Source organism: Hoplias malabaricus, chromosome 5 (genome assembly GCF_029633855.1).
Source record: "Hoplias malabaricus isolate fHopMal1 chromosome 5, fHopMal1.hap1, whole genome shotgun sequence".
In the NCBI taxonomy this organism is placed as follows: Eukaryota; Metazoa; Chordata; class Actinopteri; order Characiformes; family Erythrinidae; genus Hoplias; species Hoplias malabaricus.
The window spans coordinates 7072970-7097522 of record NC_089804.1 but is presented as its reverse complement, the minus strand read 5'-3'; the positions used below and the strand labels follow the sequence as shown (position 1 = coordinate 7097522).

Below are 24553 nucleotides of genomic sequence, written 5' to 3'. Positions count from 1 at the left end.
AGTTTTGAGTAATGATTTTAAAATGGCCAGGTCAGTGCAGTCTCAGATGTATTTGGGGAGAGAGTTCCAAAGGGATGGACCAGATACAGAAAATGCTCTGTACCCCTGGTCCGGTGCTTAGTCCTAGGAGGTGCAGATGATTTGGCATCAGAGGAGCAAAGATTTCAGGAAGGATTGTGATGGTAAAGCAGGTCAGTTAGATATGACGGGGCCTGGTTGAAAAGGGCTTTGTGAGTAAGTAGAAGAATTGAATATACTGGAGGATTTTTTGAGGACTTTGGATGGTGTGCCATAGATATTGCTGTTGAAATAATCTATTCTGGATATGATAAAGAGGTGCAGATATTAATGCTTCTAGTGTTTAGGATAAGATCGTAGCCAGGAAAGAGCAGTACCAGTGATGTTGAGAGAGGATTCAAGGTGGAAAAAAATAGTGATTAATAGTGTCGAATGCTGAAGTGAGATTGAGGAGGATAAGAATGTTGATGTGTCAGGAATCTGAAGAGAGGTAATTGGTAACTCTGAGAAGGGCTGGTTCTGTGCTTTGTTGTGGGTGGAAACCAGATTGGTCAAACAAGTTATTGGAGATAAGGTGAACTTTAGGTTGGGAGGTAACAAAATTTTCTAGTATTTTTGACAGAAAAGGATGATTAGAAATGAGCTGACGATTACTCATATTGTAAGAATCGAGTCCAGGTTTTTTTGAGAGTGGGTGTGACATCAGCCAGTTAAAGTATTTGGGAAACTGAGCCAGAACTGAGAGAGTAGTTTATTATCATTGTAATGGGTGAAGAGAGAGCTGGAAAACAGTCCTTGACAAGTTTATAGAGAACAGTATCCAGAACGCAGTTGGAGCTTGAAAGTAAATTGGCACTTGCCTCTGTTGTTGCATAATTTGTATTGGTCGTCTTCTAGTTCTTCATCAATGGACACAGGGTGCTGTTGGCTGGATATTTTTGGTTGGTGGACTACTCTCAGTCTATAAGTGACACTACAGGCTTTAATAACTCCAGCAGCACTGCTGTATAGTCATAACATTACAGCACACACTAACACATCACCATGTCAGTGTCACTGCAGCGCTGAGAATCATACCTGCTCTGTTATGGTCCTGTAGGGGTCCTGATCATTGAAAAAACAGGGTGAAGTGGGGATTAGTATGTATGCAGAGAAACAGGTGGACTACAGTCTATAATTGTAAACTACCAAGTGCTCCTGTATGGTCAATGCAGCAGATAAAATTGACAGTGAGTATAGATGCAAGGTAGGTGTTTGTAATCCAGTGATTGTTCAGTGTATGTAGAGTGAATAATAGTAAAGGAAATACCAGTACCAGAATTATGTATCTAAGCCAGATCTAACTTAATCTTTTTCTTTGCCCAGGTTTGTATTGTTTGGCTGAACGGTAGAGCATGTCAGTCGAACAGTTAACTGTTACAAGTTATAGGCCTGGAAAACAACTACAGGCTTTCACCCAAATCTATTTATACAGAGTGCAGCAATGTTAACAAAGTTTCCAAATCTGAAATCACAGTAGCCTTGCCACCTAATTTCACACTGTGTAAGAAGCACTGTGATGCAGAATATATAAAAACCTGTTTATAAGCTCCAGATCAGGATTTTTATCATTATGAAAAACTGGCAGAAAGTGACTAAAAACAGATTTTTTATTTTTTAAGCCAAAAACATGAATTGTTATTTTCTTCAAGCACAACAAAGATTATTTTTTAAAATAAATAATTGAAAATGACAAATGAATTAAAAAAATTACGCAGCCGTCTAGCGTGTAATTGACATTTACATTACCTTAAATAGTGAAAAAGTTATGTTCAACAAGACAATCTTTGAAAAAAGTAGGTGTCAGAAATTCATAGTGTACTCTAATAAGCTTAGTATGTTCATTTTTGTGTTTAATGATTTCAGAGCTTGAGAAGGATTGGGAATCTACAATGATGGGGCTACTCAAATTTGTATTAATACTATTTAAGGTTCTACTGCTGTATTCATCACTCACATTACATTCACATGACCAGGATTATTTTGGTTCAGTGTACCCCAGGTATTCTCAAAAATCACTGCACTCCTCCATGTCCCACTCTGTACTTTTGTCTTCCTTCTGACATGTTGACACATTCTCTCAGAGAACATGAACAAAATCACTATGTGTTTTATTGTTGCAGTTATTGTCTCTGGAAAATTGGTCATGTTTTAGGTCAAATTTTCATATTGTAGATCTAGTCTTAACCAGTGGAATCCAGCATTGTAATCATCTGTGTTTTATGGTATGTCATCCTGCTAGCCTTTGTCAGTACTGCTTTGTAAGTATTACTAATTTTGGAATGTATTTTATTTCATTTCAAGAATTATGCAACAGTTTCCTCTGAGATTTGAGGAAGTCCATGGGGAGTATTTCTGTGAATGTATATTTTTGTTTTACACATGCCTTTAGATGAAGGATGTGTTTTTGTGTGTAAAGCTGTTGAATCACTTTCATTATTAGCCACGGTTATTTCTTATTAATCCCCATAATAGGGTTTCCTCCTTTGCCACACTCTGAGTGGAGACAGTGGCTCTAAACCTGTGTCCTTCTTTACCTCAGCTTTTAATGTCCATATGTTTCTATTCACTTGCCCTTTCCAGGCGCTGTGTAAATCACCTTTCTCTGCTTTCCTTTTGTTCCGCTGTTAAAAAAAATTTGCATCGATTCTAGGAGATAGTAAAATAATGTTCCTCTGCTCTTCATTTGCATATGTGGCTGTTATTCTTAGCCTTGTGTTAATTCCTGGGAATAGCTGCTCTGGTTTATGTATTTAGTTATGTCATGGCTTTTTTTTATTTAAATTATTTTGTGACAGTTCCAGTAATTTATCAAAAGTTCATGGCAAATGGCTAAAGTATGACAAAATACTTTTGGTTTCTTTTTCACAAAAAAGTCTTTGCTCATTGCCTTGTGTCCTGCTTTGTACTATAGTTTTGAATAGACAAAAGAGTGAATATGAGCCATTTGCTTATGTAGCTTATATTAAAGAGTTACTTCTGTACTTCTGTGATACACAAATTAAGTTTTAAAAAGATTTAAAAAGGAAATGGGATTTTTTTAAAAAGTGTATAAATGTGATTGCTCGGATGGCACCTACTACATGATGCCATGCTTTTGTTATCATCAGAGTACTGCAGCTCATTTGCTTGAGTTCCTGTAAGCAGGCCTGCTGTTATGTTTACACTTGGCAAGAGGGGTGTTGTGGTCAGTCCAGGGCAGTTGCTCTGAGATTCTTGTAACTATATTTTCTATACTTTTGGCAATATTTAGTACTGAACATATGTCCAGCTTGTATTTTTTTTTTACCTTACCATTACAAAACTTACTGGTAAATAAAGTTATTTATAAAGTGTCACAAAACCAGCACATTGTATATTTTGTGACTAAATATCTGAAGGCTTAAAAGGTAGATTTACTCAAATGTGCTGATTCTGTGACATTTTATAAACAGATGAATTCAGGATGTGGACCGTACAACTCTTTGAGATGATATAGGTCTTTTAACTTCAGGCTATGAAGAAACACAGCTGAGCAATAAGTCATGAGATATATGTGGGTGTTTTCTCACAGTTTTCACAGTGTTTTTTTATCTGTTTCAGAATGAAATTTCCCTGCTTCAAGAGCACTTGGATGCCTCTTCAAGATTTAGATTAGCACGGTTATCTGGACTACATTTCCCATCACACCTTGAGCAGATAATATTGCGATAGGACATCTAGAACCAACAAGAACGTCGTCAGAAAACCAACATTTTGGTGAATATAACAGACACACAACTTTTGGACAGCCCCTATAGGGGCCATGCCCCATTTGCTGAACAATGACACTTCTTTCAGCTCCAAGCAGGAGCTCCTGGACCTCCAGGATGGACCTCTTTCTCCCAGTGTGGACACCCCAAGCCCAGTGGGGTCACAAGGAGAAACACCTACTGGTTCCATACCAAGCAGTCCAGCTAGAGACACAACAGTCAAGAGCCCAAAGAAAGGGGCAGATCCCACAGAGCCACATTTAGGGGTGAAATTTGTACCCTCAGACTCTGAGAACCTGTGTGGATGGGGGGCTCTAACTCCCAGCTTTGTCCAGACCTTCAACACTCCTCGCTGGATGCTTTTCTTTTTATGTATAGCCTCATTCCTCCAAGGCATGATCATCAATGGCTTCATCAACACTGTCATCACCTCCATTGAAAGACGTTTCGATCTGCGCAGCTACCAGGTCTGTCTTTTTAAGTCAACAGTTAGATAAAGTAAAATACCATTCATAATTTGTTTAATAATATACATTTTTTAAAAGTAAATCTGGCTTTTTGGTGTCAACCAAAAGCAGAACACATATGTGCAGGTAGTATTTACAATACATATTTATTAAATTATATCACACAGCTCCAGGTATCTTGAGGTTGTGGGATCAAGTCCTGCTCCGGATGATTGTTTGGGAGGAGTTTGAGTTGTGTTCTCCCAGTGTCCATGTGGGTTTCCTCTGGGTGTTTGTTTCCACCCATGGTCTTAAAACACACGTCGGTAGGTGGATTGGGGGTTCAAATTTGTCCGTAGGTGTGAGTTTGTGAGTGAATTTGTGAGTGTGTGTGTCCTTGTGAAAGACTAGCGCCCCCTGCAGGGTGTGTTCCTGCCTTGTGCCCAATGATTCTGGGTAGGCTCTGGACTGACTGCAACCCTGAACTGGATAAGTGCTTACAGTCAATGACTGAATGAATGAATTAAGAATCTTTCTGTTTTTTTAAGGTCTATATCCTTCTTTAGAAATGACTTTTTCCCTGCTACACATCTTTTCAGATCCATAGTGGGATGTGGGTATTAGAGGTTCTGTCGTAAGCTTATTTTAAATATGGACATCCCATGTGTAGATCTACTTAATGGAGGATAAACTAGTTCCTTAACTGACCACAAGGCAATGTGAAAAAATGTGTATAATAATTTTCATGTAAATTATTAGCTATTTTTTGTTGGTAAAAATGGCTTATTGTAAAATTAAACTGTGATTGCCCAGGAAACAATCCCATAATTGTTACACAGCCAAAGCTGTCTAAAGCCCCTTTCACACATGATCCACATGGTCACACTGTACCCCAGAAGTTTTCCAGAGTTTACCCGTAGTAGCTGTATGTGTAAACACAAACACTCGCAATATTTGTCCCTGGCTGTACGCAGACATTATTACTTTATTCTCCAAGACTCCTGGTAATGTCAGAGTGAGTGTATGGGTGAATAGAGCCACTAATGTCCTGGAATATGCCCTGCTTGCCTAAAGCTTATGCTACATATTAAGCTGGAAGAATATTTCTGATATATAAAATCTGCTGTGAAAGAAGAACACAAGGGCAGCACTAATGCACAAAAGGTATTGTCGCTCTCGCACAGCTACTGGGTTCAATCCTCACTTTGGTTCACTGTGTGTGAGGAGTTTTACGTCTTCTTCATTTCCTCCCATAGTCCAAAAGCCCACATTGGTAGGTGGACTGGCTGTGTGAAATTGCCCATAGGTTTGAGCATATAAAGGATTGCTTGTGTGTGTGTGATACTCTAATGATCTGGCGCCCTCTTCAGTGGTCCTGCCTTGCGCACAATGATTTCAGTTATGTTTCAGACCCATGGCAACATTGAAGTGGATGAAGTAGTTACAGAAGATGGATGAGTAAATGAATGCATGAATGAATGGTTTATTTTGTTTTCTTCTGTTTCCACAGGCGGGACTCATTGCTAGCTCTTATGACATTGCTGCCTGTTTGTGCCTGGCGTTCGTCAGCTATTTTGGAGGTACTGGCCATAAGCCTCGCTGGCTAGGCTGGGGGGTTCTGATCATGGCTTTGGGCTCTCTGGTATTTGCACTTCCCCACTTTACTACACCTCCCTATCAGGTGAAGATTAAGGAGCATGCAGGATTGTGCTCGGCCAATCACACAGAGACATGTGGGGACAGCGAAGGGAGTGGCCTCTCTGTTTATCGCTTTGTCTTCATGCTGGGTCAGTTCCTGCATGGTGTTGGGGCTACACCCCTTTACACTCTCGGAGTCACTTACCTGGATGAAAATGTCAAGTCCAGCTATGCACCAGTCTATATAGGTGAGTGTGTGTCATGTTTGTGACTTTATACTTGCTTGATCAATAGGTTTATTCAGGCTGGACATGATAATGTATTAGAATAATTAAGGTTAAATATTTACCATTTGGTTGCGTTCAGCCACAACAACATTAATGAGGTCAGTTACTGACTTCATCCATTTTGGATCCCAAATGTCACTCCAACTCATCCCAGAGGTATCAGATGGAGTTCCTTCACCCCAGAGAACAGTTTCACTTCTTCATAGCCCAAAGCTTGGCATGTTGAGCCATGTTCATGTGCCCCTTCTTCAGGTTGTCCCATTTCATTTTATGCTTTGTCCATGGAGGTTCAGATTTTGCGATTTATTTCTGCACAGAACCTCCAATAAAAGCACCATACTTATTGAAGGGGTTATTGTATGTCAAATTACTCCTATTAAAGCACTGTTCTCTTAAAAGATGAACTACAGCTTGAAGTCATCACGAATATGAATATGATTATTGTTTGATAAACGTCATTTGTCATCTTGAAAATTCAAGACACGCTCACCCCACCCCCTCTCTGAAAAAATGATGTAAAAATTATGATAAGATGACTATTTAAGCTGTATCTGTTTTTTTTTTAATAACCTAAATGTCATTGCTGGCTATTTTCCATTTATTTAAAAGTGTATGGTCAACTTGCAACTTTGTGGCCAATGTGACAGATGTGTGTGTGTGTGTGTGTGTGTGTGGGTAGAGCTCCTTATTTCTGTTTTTTTTTTAACTGGACATGCTCTGTTGTTCTGAATATGTAAAATCTATATGCCCTGCTACATTAGCACAAGCAGGTGATTTTATCTCTAGCCAAAAATTTTTCTGTTTTTTTTAAACATTAACAAAAGTATTTTTACTGTTTAAATTTGTACTTTTTGTTACTCTGACATTATAGACATTCTTATGAAAGATTATGAAAGGTCATGTAAAGCAAGATTACACATAAATGGGCCAAGCAGCACATTGATGTAGAAACACGTGGAAATGGTGAGACATCTTGCTCTAGTGTAGCATTGCTTGTATTTTGGCATTAAAGATGTGGTCAAAATGCAAATCCTCATGCTGTGATATTCTAGAAGTGGAGAGTGATTCATGAGGTGTACAGCCTTAAATTATGTTAGCAAATCACTTGTGCAAAAACTGATGTTGCAAGGCCCTGTAATTTTGCTGAGACTAATATTTACCTACCAGTGGTGGATGCTGATCTTTCAAGGAGGGGAAGCTCAATTTCTGCCTACATCATAAAATGTGTCGGGTTATTTATACGTAAATTCTACCCTCTGTTCCTTTTTAAGAAAATGATCTGTGACCCTGTCGTACCAACAAGGCGTCTTTTCCAGGGACTTGACTAGTGTACTCTCAATGGCCAGCAGAGCCAGGCTGCTTAAACGGCCTTGGCCCATGTGAAGTGTGTCTGCCTGTGCTCCCACGGATCTTTACACCAAAGGATCGCTGATTCGCTCATTTCGCTTTCAATCAAAAAGGGATTCAGCCTCAGACAGATCATCCAATCATCATGCAGAAGCTGAGCGTCCAGGCCAGCCGAGTCCAGCCCACTGCCCCATAGACCCCCAGAGACGCTGAGCGTCCGATGGGCGGGACAAAGCCCAGCATTTATCCAATGACTCGTCTCGTTTCGCTGCACTTTGCTGCTTCACTATTGAACTCTGTGGACGTCCACGCTGTTTAAAGCACTGTGCTGCGGGAATGATTGAGAGGAAAGCCATGTCTTTACCAGTGATAAGAAGCAGATTCTGAACAAAAGTTGAGCACATTGTAGTGCATATTTATTCAATGACATGTACACACAACAGTATATATTTGATCAATTATTTTCTTTACATTTTAGGGGAAGCTGAGCTTCCTTTGCAATCTTAGAGCAATCGCCGCTGGTACCTACTGAGCTTTTATCAGCCTTATCCGCTAGCTCCCACCTCCAACATCAATAAAGCGTCCTTCAATTGTGCTGCTTCTCAGGCTTCCCACTATTTCAAAGACCACTGAATACAATTGAGAACCCGGTCACCCCTTTCTCCCATACAAACTGCCTGGAAGAGGGGTTCAGTACTCACTCTCTGCACCATCGATCAAAAACACAACAACACAGATGTGGGCGAAGTGGAAGCAAATAAACAATGAAAAAAAAAAATTCTTTCGCTAAGGCTCAGTGGGAAATGGCCTGATCTATGAGAAAAAAAACTGATCCTCACATGCTAACATGCTAAGCTAAAATGGCTTCTCTTTTCACAGGTATCTTCTACACAGCAGCCATTGTGGGCCCGGCAGCTGGATACTTGCTCGGTGGATTTTTCCTGAACATGTACACAGAAATCGGTCAATCGTGAGTCCATTTGTATCTTCTTAGGTTTAATCCCAAGGCATCAGCAGAGGTTTAAGATGGTTTCACCAAGGTCGTAGTAGAAACAGTTGGAAATAGTCACAACACCATAGCAACAAAAAATATATAAATTCCCCAAAGGTATATAAGTAATGCTTCTCAAACATGAATTCAGTTTTCATCTAATGGCATTTCAAAACTTGAGATTATGCATATATTTAGTCCTCTAAGGAGTTGTTTACCCTATGAAATGTAGTTGTTTTATATACATTTATATATTTCCCTTAAAGAATAAGTAGACACAATGGACATGTGATCATTTCTCTTATATAATTAGCCTAAAAACCCACTAAAATCTCACTCCAAACAAACTTGGGAGCCTTTTAAATAATTGAAGAATATGCCTAGATTTCAAATGCCTCTCTAGAAAATCCAATTTTATTATATTTACCCCACACCAAATTCTCTTTGACTTTTAATTTGGAAATCTTAACCTCATACACTCTCAGAAAATGCTACGGTAGAGGTACATTGTTGTCACAAACAGAGGAAATGTGGCCTTAGGGTCCAGTTGTGTTCCCTAAGGATACTTTACATTCTCTTTTCCCAACGGAGAGAAGGATATGTGTAACTTTTCCTTATAGAACTGTGTAAAATAAAACAACATAATATGAAATCAACGTTCTTTAAATCTGCAATTATAATAGAATAAGGTACAATAATGTGTTTTAATTAAAGGTACAGAATTTGTACCCTTGATGGTACTACCACAGTAACAGTACTTGGGTTAAAAGCTGCTATTCCTGAACAAGTTTCTCCATGTAAAGAATGAGCTTGTATCTTCTGCCTGTCCTGGAAACTGGTGACTTGTTCCACAGAACATAACACTATCATATTTCTCCCACTTGAGTTCTTTGTTCTATTGAATTTTAAACAATCAAATCTGTATTTTTTATAACTGTTGTCATTATTCAGTTTAATTGTAATTTTAAGCATAGCCACTTACTTTAAAAACATATTTTAGGAAATACGTGAATACACGAGTCTGTCCTAGAGCCTTCAACAACCTACATCTTGCTTTTGAAATAGTCCATCCATCCATCCATTATCCACCGCTTATCCGGGTCCGGGTCGCGGGGGAAGCAGTCGGAGCAAAGAAACCCAGACCTCCCTCTCCCCAGCCACCGACGCCAGCTCCTCCGGGGGTATACCGAGGCGTTCCCAGGCCAGTCGAGACATATAGTCTCTCCAGCGTGTTCTTGGTCTGCCCCGGGGCCTCCTCCCCGTTGGACATGCCCGGAACACCTCTCCAGGAAGGCGTCCAGGAGGCATCCGAACCAGATGCCCGAACCACCTCAACTGGCACCTCTCGACGTGGAGGAGCAGCGGCTCCACTCCGAGTCTCTCCCGGATGTCCGAGCTCCTAACCCTGTCTCTAAGGGAGAGTCCAGACATCCTGCGGAGAAAACTCATTTCAGCCGCTTGTACCCGCGATCTCGTTCTTTCGGTCACTACCCAAAGCTCGTGACCATAGGTGAGGGTTGGGACGTAGATTGAACGGTAAATCGAGAGCTTTGCTTTTCTGCTCAGCTCTTTCTTCACCACAACGGACCGGTACAGAGCCCGCATTACTGCTGACGCTGCACCGATCCGCCTGTCAATCTCACGCTCCATCTTTCCCTCACTCGTGAACAAGACCCCGAGGTATTTAAACTCCTCCACTTGAGGCAAGATCTCACTTCCAACCTGGAGAGAGCATTCCACCCTTTTCCGACTGAGTACCATGGACTCGGACTTGGAGGTACTGATCCTCATCCCTACCGCTTCACACTCGGCTGCAAACTGGTCCAGCAAGAGCTGGAGGTCCCGGCTCGATGAAGCCAACAAGACCACATCATCTGCAAAAAGCAGACATGGGATCCTGAGACCACCAAACCGGACACCCTCCGCCACTTGGCTACGCCGAGAAATTCTGTCCATAAAAATTGTGAACAGAACCGGTGACAACGGGCAGCCCTGACGGAGTCCAACTCCGACTGGAAACCAGTCGGACTTACTGCCAGCCATACGAACCAGACTCCTGCTCTGTTTGTACAGGGACTGGATAGCTCGTAACAAAGAGCCCAGTACCCCATACTCCCTGAGCACCCCCCACAGAATACCCCGAGGGACACGGTCGAATGCCTTCTCCAGATCCACAAAACACATGTAGACTGGTTGAGCAAACTCCCATGCACCCTCCAGGATCCTAGCGAGGGTAAAGAGCTGGTCCTGTGTTCCACGACCGGGGCAGAATCCGCATTGTTCCTCCTGGATCCGAGGTTCAACTATCGGTCGGACTCTCTTCTCCAGTACCCCCGCATAGACCTTACCGGGGAGGCTGAGGAGTGTGATCCCCCTATAGTTGGAACACACCCTCCGATCCCCCTTTTTAAAAAGGGGAACCACCACCCCAGTCTGCCAGTCCAGAGGCACTGCCCCCGATGTCCACGCGATGTTGCAAAGACGTGTCAACCAGGACAGCCCCACAACATCCAGAGCCTTGAGGAACCCGGGGTGAACCTCATCCACCCCCGGGGCCCTACCGCCAAGGAGTTTCCTTTTGAAATAGTGATTTTTTTAAAGGCCATACAAATTAGTACCTGATTTCAACACAAACTCATACCAGATACTGCAATCCAATATTAAACTTGAAATTTACAAGTATAATACAACAGTTTATACATACATACATTCATACATACAGCTTTAACTCTCCCAACACATGATATTAGTAAACTACAATTCAGCATTTCTTCACTGGCTGCTGTTTTAAATGTATTTATTTATTTATTTGTTTATTTGCACAGTAGATTTAAATATTGGAGTACAAAAATAAAAACAAAATTAAACAAAAATGTGCAGGGAAAATACAAAAAAAAAACCCAAATGGCACTTGCCAACATTAGTCTAACTTAAATTAGATACACATTTAGATAGTTGTTTAGATAAAGAGAAATAATAGAAAATGCAGAGAAAATGTACAGGAAAACAAGAATAGAGATTCTGAATAAAGGGGTCGAACAAGATTAGTGGTGTAGTGGAGATACAAAAAATAAATGGGTGTGACAAGAAATGGACTTCAGTCGATATTTTGAAGGAGTTCAGATTGCTACAATTTCTCAAGTTGAATGGCAAATAGTTCTAGATACAAAGTCCCCTGCATGATATTGTGAATTGGTTTAATGTGGTTCTATATAAGGTTAGAGAGAGACAATAGTTCAGTCTCAGGTATCATTTTCATCTCAAAAACTTTAATTTTGGTCTGCCATTATTTACCCAGTTTTTGAACTGTATGAAAATCAGTTTATCCTTGTCCGCTATTCCAGAACTGAGTTGACTCCAGAGAATCCATTGTGGGTGGGGGCATGGTGGATTGGTTTTCTGGCTGGAGGGGCTGCAGCTCTGATCACCGCTCTGCCCATTCTGGGATACCCTTCCCAGCTACCAGGTACAAGACATGTACTAGTCAAAAACAAACAAAACACCAGGATCTACATATGAGTATTTAAGTTCAGTAATTTTATGGACCCAAAATAAAACTGCTTTTAAAAATGTCTTATTTCTTATTAAAAGATAAGATGGCTTCTTCTCATGGTGCACATGTTTCCATTTGTTTTGGTAAAATGAAAGTCAGCAGTGCTATCTTTGTTCAAACTTTGTTTTGTGCTGATTGACTTAAAATGTACGGTTTGGACACAGGTTCTCAGCGTTATGTGGCCATGCGTGTGTCTGAGGCTCATCAGCTGAAGGATGGCAGTCAAGTGACGGCTGCTGACCCTCAGTTTGGCAAAACTGTGAAGGATATGCCCAGGTATGAGCATCCTGACCTATCACAAGGCATCTGTTAGCTATTTACTGAATTTAAGGAAGATGCAGTAAATGGATTCACATGTTTTGTAAGAAGCTTATGCCTGTATTTGGCAGCATTTAGTAATTAGTAATTTAGTAAAAACAATTAATGAAAAATGTTAAATAAATTTACAATCAAAGAAAAGTGAAACAAAAGAGAAAATAGAGCAAGAGGACCAGATAATGACAAAACGTCAAAAAGGGTGACAGAATTGTATTCAGGGAAAGCTGTAAGAGTGAATTGGGTATAACATGAAAGAGATGATGGAGAAAAGACAAGAAAAACAAAAGGTCAGCAGAGGATGATACCACACACAGAGGGCAGGTGGCGTATGACAATAGGTTTATTTAGGAATGAGCTGGACTCTAAATGGCCTTATTGTTAAACATCATCTGAAAGAGGGTTTATTTTGACAAAGAATTGGCCAAGACAATCACTGGTTGTTCAGGGGGTGTCAGAGAAACAGTCTGGATAAGGTTAAGTGTAGTCCATGGAGCATGGACTGAGTTACTACGGTAACAGGGATTACAGAAAAAAAGCAAGGCAGCAGCTTTTATATCAGCTTATATAATGGACTGTGTAAGTGGACTCTCATTATGCAACTTTTGCTTTTAATTGGTCATCAAAGTATAAAAATAATGTAGTGCAGTTTAGAGGTCTTAATCTGAAACCCTTGAAAATTTAACTTCTTATATTATGCAACAGTGTGTAAATGACATGTTGTGATGTTCTGGTCAAATATTTATCTTTGTTGATTTCTTTATTAAAGTAACTGTATTTTTTAATGATAATATATATATTTAAAGGTATATTAGTCAAATTAACTGTAGGGTCTGTCTGTGTTATTTTTGTTCACCTACCAAGCCACCAGAGGTTACGTTTCCCAAATCTTGTGCAGTTCACTAGTGCATTAGTCAAGCTTTAAAACACAGTCCCCTGGCAAACCTTAGCATTGCCAACAAGCACTACAATCAGGATTTTTTTTTTTTTAATGCAGAACTGTGCTAATGCCATTGCTTAATTTCAACAAATAAACTGTAATTGAGAATTGATATATGAAGAATGTCTTCTGTCTTTCTCTAGATCAGTGTTGCTATTGCTGAAGAACCCAACATTTATTTTCCTGTGTCTGGCTGGTGCTACAGAGGCTACTCTCATAGCTGGGATGTCCACCTTTGGGCCCAAGTTTCTGGAGGCTCAGTTTAGTCTCAGTGCCTCAGAAGCAGCCACCTGGTTTGGTAAGGCAGCTTCACTCTCTGCATGTCACTACATGTGTCTGAAGTGTATTATAATCAGAAATTGAGAATTACTGATGATTCCAATGTATGACAGCTCATAATGGCCTGTATTGCAAAAATGGGCCCTGTTTTACTGGGAGTAGATCATATTTATTTGCAGTGCTTAAATCTCTTTTAATAAAATTTGATTGAAAAGTGTATTGTTAATTGACTCATTTACAGATATCATTGCACCAAACCTGCAGCACCATCAAAAGCCTTTAGTGTATTTAAATACATTTGCACTGTTCAAAAACAGTTTGCATTTTGTTTTTAATTGATATATTTTTAAATATTATTATTCTTTTTTTTTCCTTTAACCAGAAACATTTAAATTATTTGGGATAGCCTCTCTTTACATTAACTTATGATAAAAAAGCAGTGTGAATACTAGAGGTGGGTGGATCGATCCAAATATTGATAATATCGATACCAATGCTGGTATTGGTATTGATCAATACTCGTGTAAAAAGATTGATACTCAAGGTTTTTTCTCTCCTGCTGCTATCCTGCATGAATATATACAATATATAAACAATATATACAAAATGAATGTATGAAAGAATGATAATTCCTGAAATTCCTGATTTTTTAGTAGAATGTGTGTATGTTAGTGAATGCCAAAACATAAACATAGCTTAGAATTCCTGGGATGATGCTTGAATGATTGAGGGCTTAAAAATTCATGTTTTAAATGTTCCTGTGTCCAAGAAGCCAAACACAGACAGCTCCTGCATATGTTTGGAAATAGTACAGGGTTCTAGGTTTGCAATGTTGGATCTTGATAGTGAACTGACCAGAGAGACATCACTCAGCTAATAAACCATAAGCCTTTATCATCTCCAAAGACATTAAAGGTCAAAAGTTAAACATGAGCTGATTACACAGGGTACAGACCAAAAACTCTAATATTGCAATGATCCACATTAATTAACTGTCTGCCTACTCGAGTAACAAAATAATTTAGCAAGCAAATGTGATTTAGCTACTGGACATTACTGTGAATAATAGGCTGTATTAGGAAGAGGACTGATTTGTGAAATTTCATTAGATAATTAATTTATTTATTTAATTTGTGCATTTTTATTAACCCACAATCATGAACTGGATAAGTGCTTTTAGATAATAAGTAAAATATGATTATTAGTTTTTATTTAAATTTCAACCAGGCCAGATGATATTTTCAGCATCTTTCAGATATAACGTCCACTTTTACGTGTTTTCAGGAGCAGGTGTAAATTTCAGTTGTACCTACAAACATTTTGAGACTACATACATATTGATGAGTACAGATATTTATGCAAAACTGTGTTTTATGAATGATTTACACTCAAATTCATTCTGCTCATGTTTCATGAATGAGGCCCACACAAATCAGTATTTGTAAAAAAAAAAAAAGGCTAATAGCCAAGGCATAGTAATATTTGTAACTATTCTACAAGGTTTGTGTATTTATTTTGTCTTTGTCACATTTCCCTTTGTCCTTTTTATGGAAGAATTGTTATTTATGTGCTAACAGGCCAAGATCTCACAATATGCATAGTGATATATGCATTGAGTTATTTCCCAAAAAATATTAATGCCACATCATCACGGGCTTCTGAATATAGAACCTTTGTAAAAACACAAAAAAAACAAAAAAAAAAGAATATTGTTACACACAAAATGTGTGCTCATGCTTTCATATACACACGTATCAAACAAGTTCTGTAAGTAAACTTGCAAAACAGTCCCTGTGTCATTCTTGTTTCCTCACAAGGCTACATGGTGGTGCCTGCTGGAGGTGGCGGTACTTTTCTCGGTGGCTACATCGTGAAGAAGCTGAACCTGCGCTGTCGGGGCATCATACGCTTCTGCATGCTCTGTGCAGTGGTCAGTCTAATGGCCATCTTCATCTTCCTCCTGAACTGCCCTAATGTGCCCATGGCAGGAGTGACTGCCGCCTATCACAACAGCTCCACACAGGGCCACTATAACGTCTCTTTCTACAATCATCCACAATCATCCAGGTATTACCACACAACACACCACTCAGTTGATCACTTTGCGTTAGGGCCTGGATGCTATATTGGTGGGCCAAATATATCAGAATCAAAAAGACTTGTTGAGAACACACTGTTAATTAGTGCTGTATCAAACTGATAACAAAAAAAAACTGACAGAGATGTATTATTTCAAAGGGTGTAGGTTGGTAGGAGCTCCAGATCTCCAAATACATTTTTGTTTATATGTCCCCTTTAACCTTATAAAGAGTACCATGATATTATTTTTCTTTTCCTAAATGGCACTGTCAAATATTAAATTATTTAATGTTACTATTTCCTTAGCCCCACAAACTGCTGGAAAACAATTCAGTTCATCACCTTAACATGTCATTCTTTAGTAACACATAGGTTTTGGTAGCTGTTGTGGAACAACTTACCTGTATGTTATGCCTATATGGTATGTAATTATGAGCATGAAGAATTAAAGTGTAGGCACCCAAACAAGCCCTTTCGTACTCACACCACACGATATTTACTGTGCCCACAAATTTCAGTTTAAAAAGTCCACTTGAAGAGGCATGTTTCAGTTGAACTCAGGCACAGTACACCACTAGTGTGATCACTCACCATGCCCAAGTGTGGAACTTGAACTTGATATCAATGGTGTGACTTTTGCTGTAAACAAACATAACAGCAAAGGGATCACTCTGGTCTAAATGCTGTGATTTAGGGTGTGCTGAATTTTTTTTCTTAGTTATTTGGAAAAACTATTGTAAAATTCTTTGGTAAATTGTGCAGTATGATTAAAGGAAAATTGGTACACTTAATAATCGATAAATCCAAAGGCAGAGATCTTCAAAACTCAACATTGAATTCCGATTCCAGGCCACACACTATGGCTACAACTGATAATCTCCCTGACTGGCCATGTATAATATCCTTGTCACCGCTCATCAAACTACACAAAAAAAGCCACAAAGTACAGTGATTGTGCTGTCCATATGTGCCTTTTATTCAAAGCGAAAAAAAAAAAGGCTGTTGATATAAGCGTGCTTAAGCTCTGAACAATAAACTCATTGTAAGCACAGGCCAGACAATCTGTGTCTGTGACCAGACAATCCACCAGAGGAAAACACATAACTCCTCTTCAGCGATTAAGACCAATGGACAGTACCTGTAGACCTATTTAAGGTCAGATCTTTCACAGCCTAGTGCTCAGTCTTCTTTTCTCTTTGTAGAGTACTCTGGCTAAGCAGGTTCTGTAATTGGGTAAGAGTTTTCTCCTGGGTCCCCCTTTTCTTCTGAGTGCTTTCTAAGTCCAGACCTTGTATTTAGGATCTTGTATTCCTGGAATTTTCTGGAGCTTCTATTTCTAGTCCCTAGTGAGGGTTTTGGGAGGTTGAACCAGTCCCTGTGGAGTATTTATTTCACCATGAGTATTAGTTTCTCATTAGTTTTTGTTCCTTGCTGGTTGTGTGCCACCATGTAGCACCCTGGGCTCAGTAGCACAGTGGGAATCTTAATTTGTTTCAACTCGAAGATTTTTAAAGTAGTATGTGTGTGTGTGTGTATGTGTGTGAGAGAGAGACAAACTAAGCAGCATATTATATACTGAGTATTCTGGGTGCCTTCACAAATACACACAGCTTTCAGTCGGCAATACTTATCTTAATTTTCTCACATCTTCCTCTCTATTTGTTTCCTTGTCTTTTTGTCATTTCCCATCTTTTCATGTTCATCTCTTTTTTCCCCTTTATTACTTACTTCCTGTACTTTCCCACTCTTTCTTGCTCTCAGTTTTGTTGTTGGAGATAATCTGACGGTGGGCTGTAATGCAGACTGCCACTGTGTAAAGGAGCACTATAACCCAGTGTGTGGTGCTGATGGAGTGATGTATTATTCCCCCTGTCACGCTGGCTGCAGCACAGTCAACCATACACTCAGCCACGGAGGCAGACAGGTACTTCACACTTTCCACATACTGTACACACACTACTCATATCACCTGGATTAACCTCACAATACTTTAATAGTTCTTCACTAACATTTCACTCAGGAATACATCTGTGAATATGTACAGGCATCAAAACACACTTGCACATAACCTGCACTAGTTGGCAGCATCCTAACGGGAGTGAGAAAGATTACATATGGAATATTACTTGATTACTGGAAGTAATTAGTTCCCTTAACAAAACCACCGTTTATAGATATGCTCAAATGTTAACATTAAAAAATAACGATTGTGTTATGTGGGCGGCACGGTGGCGCAGCAGGTAGTGTCGCAGTCACACAGCTCCAGGGGCCTGGAGGTTGTGGGTTCGATTCCCGCTCCGGGTGACTGTCTGTGAGGAGTTGGTGTGTTCTCCCCGTGTCCGCGTGGGTTTCCTCCGGGTGCTCCGGTTTCCTCCTACAGTCCAAAAACACATGTTGCAGGTGGATTGGCGACTCGAAAGTATCCGTAGGTGTGAGTGAATGTGTCTGTGTTGCCCTGTGAAGGACTGGCGTCCCCTCCAGGGTGTATTCCCGCCTTGCGCCCAATGATTCCAGGTAGGCTCTGGACCCCCTGCGACCCTAAATTGGATAAGCGGTTACAAATAATGGATGGATGGATGGATTGTGTTATGTTTGATTGTTTCTAAATCATTGTATTTGCATATGAAGTTTAATAATAAACATCACTTTGTGTATTGTACCAATGCAGAATTGAAACTGAATATCTGTGAAGGCTTACACATCGGTATTTAAGTCTGTGTCTGTGTGTGTTTGTGTAGATGTTTACGGGCTGCAGTTGTGTGTTGGGGAATGTTTCACGGGGTCAGGAGGGTGTGGCTGTATCAGGAAAATGTAGCTCCTCCTGTAATCACATGCCTACCTTCCTAACCTTCCTCTTCATCGTCATCTCCTTCACCTTCCTGTGCAGTATTCCTGCTCTCACAGCCACGCTCAGGCAAGTATAATACTTTAATGCAGAAACATAACTATAATGTAGTGTTTTTTTAGTGGCCTAGGCTGGTGAGTAGAGCTAAATCTGAAGCTCTCTGTTTCTGCCTCAAGGTGTGTTCCTGACAGCCAAAGATCTTTTGGACTGGGCATTCAGTGGATTGTGGTGCGGACATTCGGTATGCTAGAATCTTGTTATACCTTGATTGGTTTCTTGTTTTCAAGACCTGCACAAATTTATATATGTAGAAATAATGCATTAATAAATATAAATCCAAAATTCCACAAGTGTAAGAAATTTCTACAACAGTTTAAAATATGTAATATCCACTCATGTCCTGCAGGTGGCATCCCAGGTCCAATAGCATTCGGGTCTGTTATCGACTTCTCGTGTTTGCTGTGGCAGGAGCAGTGTGGGGAGCATGGCTCTTGTTACCTTTACCAAAACTCTGCAATGAGCCAGTACACACTAATGGCTGGCATCATCTACAAGGTAGCACAATATACATGGATATTTACTAAGACACAGCACACTCACACAGCATGACATCTATCCTGTTATAAAAATAGTAAGATTTTTTTTATAATTATTATTTCTGACTACATCGAGTAACAGTGGTCTTTTGGAATGTCCACATTGCTGTTCAAACATAGAGACCAAATGTATTTACTTAGATTCCAATTTATTGTTTAAATTACACAATTTAAACAATTCACATTTGTTAATCAGTACAGTTAATCAATTATTATAGGTATTAAACACCATAAGTCCACTTACAAAGTAGTTTTATTTTGCACCACAACATTTTATTCTTGTGGTAGGCCAATGAAGGTGTCTTAATAAAACAAAAAAAAAAATTCTGAATAAATAAATAAGTGTTAGTGATTTTATTTAAAACAGTCCATTGTAAAGAGTAGATTTCTTTACAGCGGGTTGATGTGTATCAAGTATTACACTGTGTACATTTCTTTTTTCACTATGCAAAAAAACTAGTGAAACTGCTTGTGTTTGTAAATGAAATGCTGATGAAGATAAAATAGTGATAAATCTAAAAATTGCTGTTTTGAGGGACTATATTGCCTTCCCTCATACCTCTCCACCATGCCTGTATTAAAGGTGACATTTATGATTGCAATCACAAAACACTTTTTATAACATTCAGAAGATGTTTCCTCACCACTTGCTAGCTCTCCAGTCTGTTTGCTTGCTCCAAACCAGTCTAATGTGTTTAAGAAGCCCCAGCATCAGTAATGAGTAAAAAACAAACTGTCTCATTCCGGTATACTAGGCTTCCTCTGTCAATGCTTATAGTATAGAAAAGAAATCTGTCGTTTTTTTTTTAGACAACGGATAGAACTCCAAACATTCAAAAGCATTACACCTTAAAAGAGGTGGAGCTTTGGATCGTCTTATTATGTATTTTTGATCAGGCAATGTGTGCATTTATATTTCATATTTCATAGCTTTTTGATGCTTTAAACTCTTCAGATGTCTGGTTTCTGTCACCATTGTGGTGAAGTGTTCAGTAGATTTGTTTTAAACTACTCAGATTTATAGAAATGGTGGAATTTCTATTTAATAGTATTTTTACAGTTAGATGGGGACCAGTGCTTTAGGACCACTGACCCATATTCTTTACTCACTTTTGCATTGTGCATTATTGAAAAAAAATCATTATTGAGTACTGCTTTATTCTCTCTTATACTCCAATGTTATGTTTCCTGTCCAATTCTCTTCTAATCAATCTCTCTCTCTCTCTCTCTCTCTCTCTCTCTCTCTCTCTCTCTCTCTCTCTCTCTCTCAGGTTTTAGGCACTATATTTTTCTTGTTGGCGAGTGTTTTGTATCAGCCTCCTCCAGAGTCTCCTCAGAGCAGCTGTGAGAGCACAGATCAGGGGGCAGGAGACAGTGGAGACTTTCCTATTAAAGACCTTCCCCCTGAGATTATAGCTAATGTACATGCCAGGTTGTGACAAACCCACCTCTTCCTGAGACCATGGACACACACACCCCTGCTTACTTCATCCCATGTGCATGAGTATGTGCAAGTGTGTGTGTTTGTGACTAATATTTATCCATATATGTTTATCCGTTCATTAATCAAAGCCTCAGATCGTAACAACACTGTTTCATTTTGTCTGTGACTGCACGCTGTGTGAAAGCAACGGAACCATCTCCCACATACATGCAACACCCCAAAACACACACATACCCACATTTACTTGCTATGTGGCTTAAGTTCCTCACCCAATTGCTACCTGAACTACAGCATGTCTGCAGAGACCCAAAGGTCAAATTTCTGAGTGGGATAAATTTTACTGGTGTTCATCATGATACTGTAAATATCTCTTGGATTCAAATGTGAGAGGAATATTTTTTTTTTCCTCAAAGTAGTGATAATGCACATTTGGGAGATGCAAAAGGAACATTTCACAAGAGTTATGTGTTCATACTGACACCTTAACCAGGAATAAAGCTACAATCAATATTGTGTTTCTAAAACAGTGGTCACCAACCTGAATCCTGAGATTGACTACTCACTAGCTGTCCCCAGATGATTAGGGTTGAATCAGATTTTGAAAATGTAAAGCTGGTCGAAAGAAAGAATATAAAGTATACACATATGCGCTTATAGGTTTCTGTATTTAACAAGGACACTGTCATTGATAGAATTGTCACTTTTCTCAAGGACCAAAATGTGCTTGCATGCCTCCTTGTGGAGAATCTTCAACATGATAAATGTGAGTGGGTTAGAAGCCAATTCAATTAGGCGCTTTACATCTAAAACTTTGAGATGTTGGACCTCCAAAAGAGGGCTGTGTAGATCCATCATGTAAAACAGTAAAATGAAAGTTTGAGTTTTAAAGCACTTTTCACAACCAATGTCATCATAAAGCAGCTTTAAAGAGATCTGTGTCTGCATAAGAGCAAGTCAAGGGCAACAATGACAAGGAAAATCTGTCTCAAAGTAAGAGTAAGAAACCTTGAGATGAACCAATCCTGTTGTGAAGAACCAAGGCTGGCATATAGAGCAGGATGCTTCTATTAGAAAACCTGTATAGATCTAACAGACAAAAGCTTCAAGTTCATGACAAAAAAAAAAAAAAAGCCACACATTTGAAATGATTGAACAGTTTGTCCTCAACTTAAAATGCACTAAAACTTAGCTGAATATATGCAAGAAATATGCTTTGGTTTTTCCATCTATTGTTTAAATTGATGATTTAATATTTTAAAGTTGTAATTGGACTAAAATTCCTATACCTACTTATTTCTGCCTTCAGAAGCCCTTGATTAGCAGAATAGTGTGTTAGACTGGGGTTTGTGAAACCTGCAGCAAGCTTTATCTACAGTGTTGGTGACAACTGTTTTATAGAGTTCTTTTTCTCAAAAATCCTAAAACCTTCAGAATATTATTGGATGTGTGCCATACAGTATGAAACTTTTGCATGTACCTCAGGCACACCATGGGTACATAGTGTTTGCTAAAGTTATGGACATGCCAAATTTGCTGTTGCTTGTTTTTTTGCACACACAAAAATCACTAGTAAAACCTAAAAGCTTCCAGATATTTTGCAAAAGAGCCTTTAATGTGGGGTTTTCAAAGGCTTTTAGGATTTTGTTTTGACAACCTGAGGTATTGCAGATGAACTTTCACTTCAAATGCAATGCTATTTTTTAATCAGCACAAATCCATGCTCAGATTGCCATCGTTCCTAAAGGAAATCAGTTACATTGTACTGTAGCTCTGATTGTAGTTACAAAGACAAAAGTTATTAAAGCCTATCAGTTTTCCAGAAATCATATAATCAGAGTTTAAAAGTTTAAAGATTTTTATTTTTAATAGTTACACATTTAACAGAATTTTCTCATACATTATTAAAGAAAAGCCTGTCCTATTTAAAATCACTTAATATCTACATAAGTATTAATACAGCACTAATGATATGTAAATAAGATTGGAAAATGGAAGCAGATAGTGAGTAAATTGCCGCTAAGTCACACAAACATTGTCTTGATGTTCTTGCAGGTTGCAAGGATAAGACTGCAACAATAGGCAGTGCCTTAATAGACTACAAATAAAGTTAGCAAACGTATCACTAGATCTGCTTTCAGTCTCATTAGCCCACTTCCTCTAATTGCACTTTGAAATCAAATTCTTTCTTCACTGATGACCATATATCTCAGCTGTATAGGCCATAATATTAATATTGTCATATAAGCTATTCAGTCAGTCTTTACTATTCTACACACATGGCTCTTTTCATGAGATATCACTGCTTTTTTCCTATCACAAACTTAAAAGTACAAATAAGACATGTATAAATCCTGTATTTTGATGTTATATTTTAAACGGAGTACCAGCCGTGCCAAAATACTGTACCTCAGGATTGTGCAGAATGGCTTTGGTAATGTCAATCTTAAAAAAAATGGTATCACTTTACACATTACTGGTTATCATTTATAAGTCTACATAAGCCTGCCATGACAATTGACATAAACCGACAAAAACTTCAGTGAAGGCTTATTTCAGTGAGCGTCAGCCATCAGAAATGTTCCTAGAAAGTATTATGACAACTGACATTTGTTGAAATAAATCCTAAAATGTTTAAGATTTAACATTTAAATTTAACAATGTTTATGTAGGTTTAGGTCAGGTCATGTAGCCTTATGAACAATATACAGAGGTGAATTGTTAGCCAAATGTAAATTAACAAACAAGAAAAACATATAAAACAGCAAATGCACAATATTTGTGATTGTGTTGGACAAGGTGCATTGCTTTTCTAAATTCATTTTTTTTATGAAAGCAGTTTAACCTGAAGAGAACAATAGTGTGACAAAATATTGAAGATGAACAGTTCATTAAGAAATATGCTGAAGACAGAACAGCTACAGCGCATCACGGCGGTTTAACGCCAGTCTAGAAAGGACTAATTTATCAGTGCTCATTTCCATAGTGTCTTGTCCTCATAGTTGAGTGTTGTAGTGCATTGCTGAACCATGAAAAAAACCAAAATGCACTTCGCAAATGCCACTTTATTTGGTGTATTCCTAAAATTGTATTTATACTTTGTTTTTACCAACCTAGATGGGTAAAAAAGGTTGTTTATTTATTTTTTTTTTTTGTTTTACACCTCTAATGCATTCCTGATAAAATTATGTTTTAAATGTAGATAACTGCTTTTGAAAAAGTGAAAGTGTGCAGTAAATCACATCTTTGCTGGGTTTGTTCCCCAATAAAACAAATGCACTTAGAAACTTTTTGGGGATTTGCACAATGTCAACAAAAATGTGACAACGACTATGAGGGGTTACAGTAGATTTTAGAAGAATTTTTATGTTGTTTAGTTCAAAATGTAAGTATGTTTGGATGATTTTCTCTTTTCTCAAATACCTGTAAAAACAAGGCAATTTCAACATCTCTGTAATTCTACCCATTTTTCCTACTTCAAAAGCACTTGTGAGTGTGAAGACCAGTGTATCTCTTTGTAACTGATGTTAGTTTATTTGAATCGTGATGTCATGCCATCATATTCTTTGCCACCTTACATGGGGAAGGGGTGGGTGGTGTTGGGTGAGGTAGGGTTTTACATTTCTGGTTTGGTACTTTTGTTTGGTATCTCTTTTATGATGCAAACATTTCGATAAGTGTTTTTTAACAAGCAACAGCTGAATCCAAAAACCTGAGTCTGAGTCCTGATTCTTAACATGGTGTGTGTGTGTGTGTGTGTGAAAATTATTAGGATTTTTATTTGAAGACGTTATATTTAGGATTAGACTTTAGGAGTTAAGGATAAAGCGGGGGAGTAGTGAATATTGTTATGGTCAAATTTAAGTCTAGTCAAGGTAAGTCCCCAAACAAAATGATCATAATTACACCAAAGACTATAATAATTTTTTTAATAATTAGGGAACCACATCAGATTTTAGTCAGTGGTAAATATTAGGCTGAAAACACTGGAATTTTCCTTTAATAATA

General features: G+C 38.7%; 1 protein-coding gene across 1 annotated transcript in view; it reads left to right on the top strand.

The window, feature by feature from the left end:
• Window positions 1-24174, top strand: part of slco4a1 (solute carrier organic anion transporter family, member 4A1) — a 51008-nt gene extending 26834 nt beyond the window's left edge. Inside the window, exons 2-13 of the mRNA XM_066671435.1 lie at window positions 3640-4255; window positions 5745-6120; window positions 8386-8476; window positions 11842-11963; window positions 12215-12326; window positions 13449-13603; window positions 15402-15651; window positions 17425-17587; window positions 18402-18577; window positions 18685-18749; window positions 18915-19063; window positions 20376-24174. Of these exons, the coding sequence (XP_066527532.1) occupies window positions 3842-4255; window positions 5745-6120; window positions 8386-8476; window positions 11842-11963; window positions 12215-12326; window positions 13449-13603; window positions 15402-15651; window positions 17425-17587; window positions 18402-18577; window positions 18685-18749; window positions 18915-19063; window positions 20376-20543 (2241 nt within the window). The 5' untranslated portion in view covers window positions 3640-3841 and the 3' untranslated portion in view covers window positions 20544-24174. The remainder of the gene's footprint in view (window positions 1-3639; window positions 4256-5744; window positions 6121-8385; window positions 8477-11841; window positions 11964-12214; window positions 12327-13448; window positions 13604-15401; window positions 15652-17424; window positions 17588-18401; window positions 18578-18684; window positions 18750-18914; window positions 19064-20375) is intronic.
• The last annotated feature ends 379 nt before the right edge of the window (window positions 24175-24553 follow it).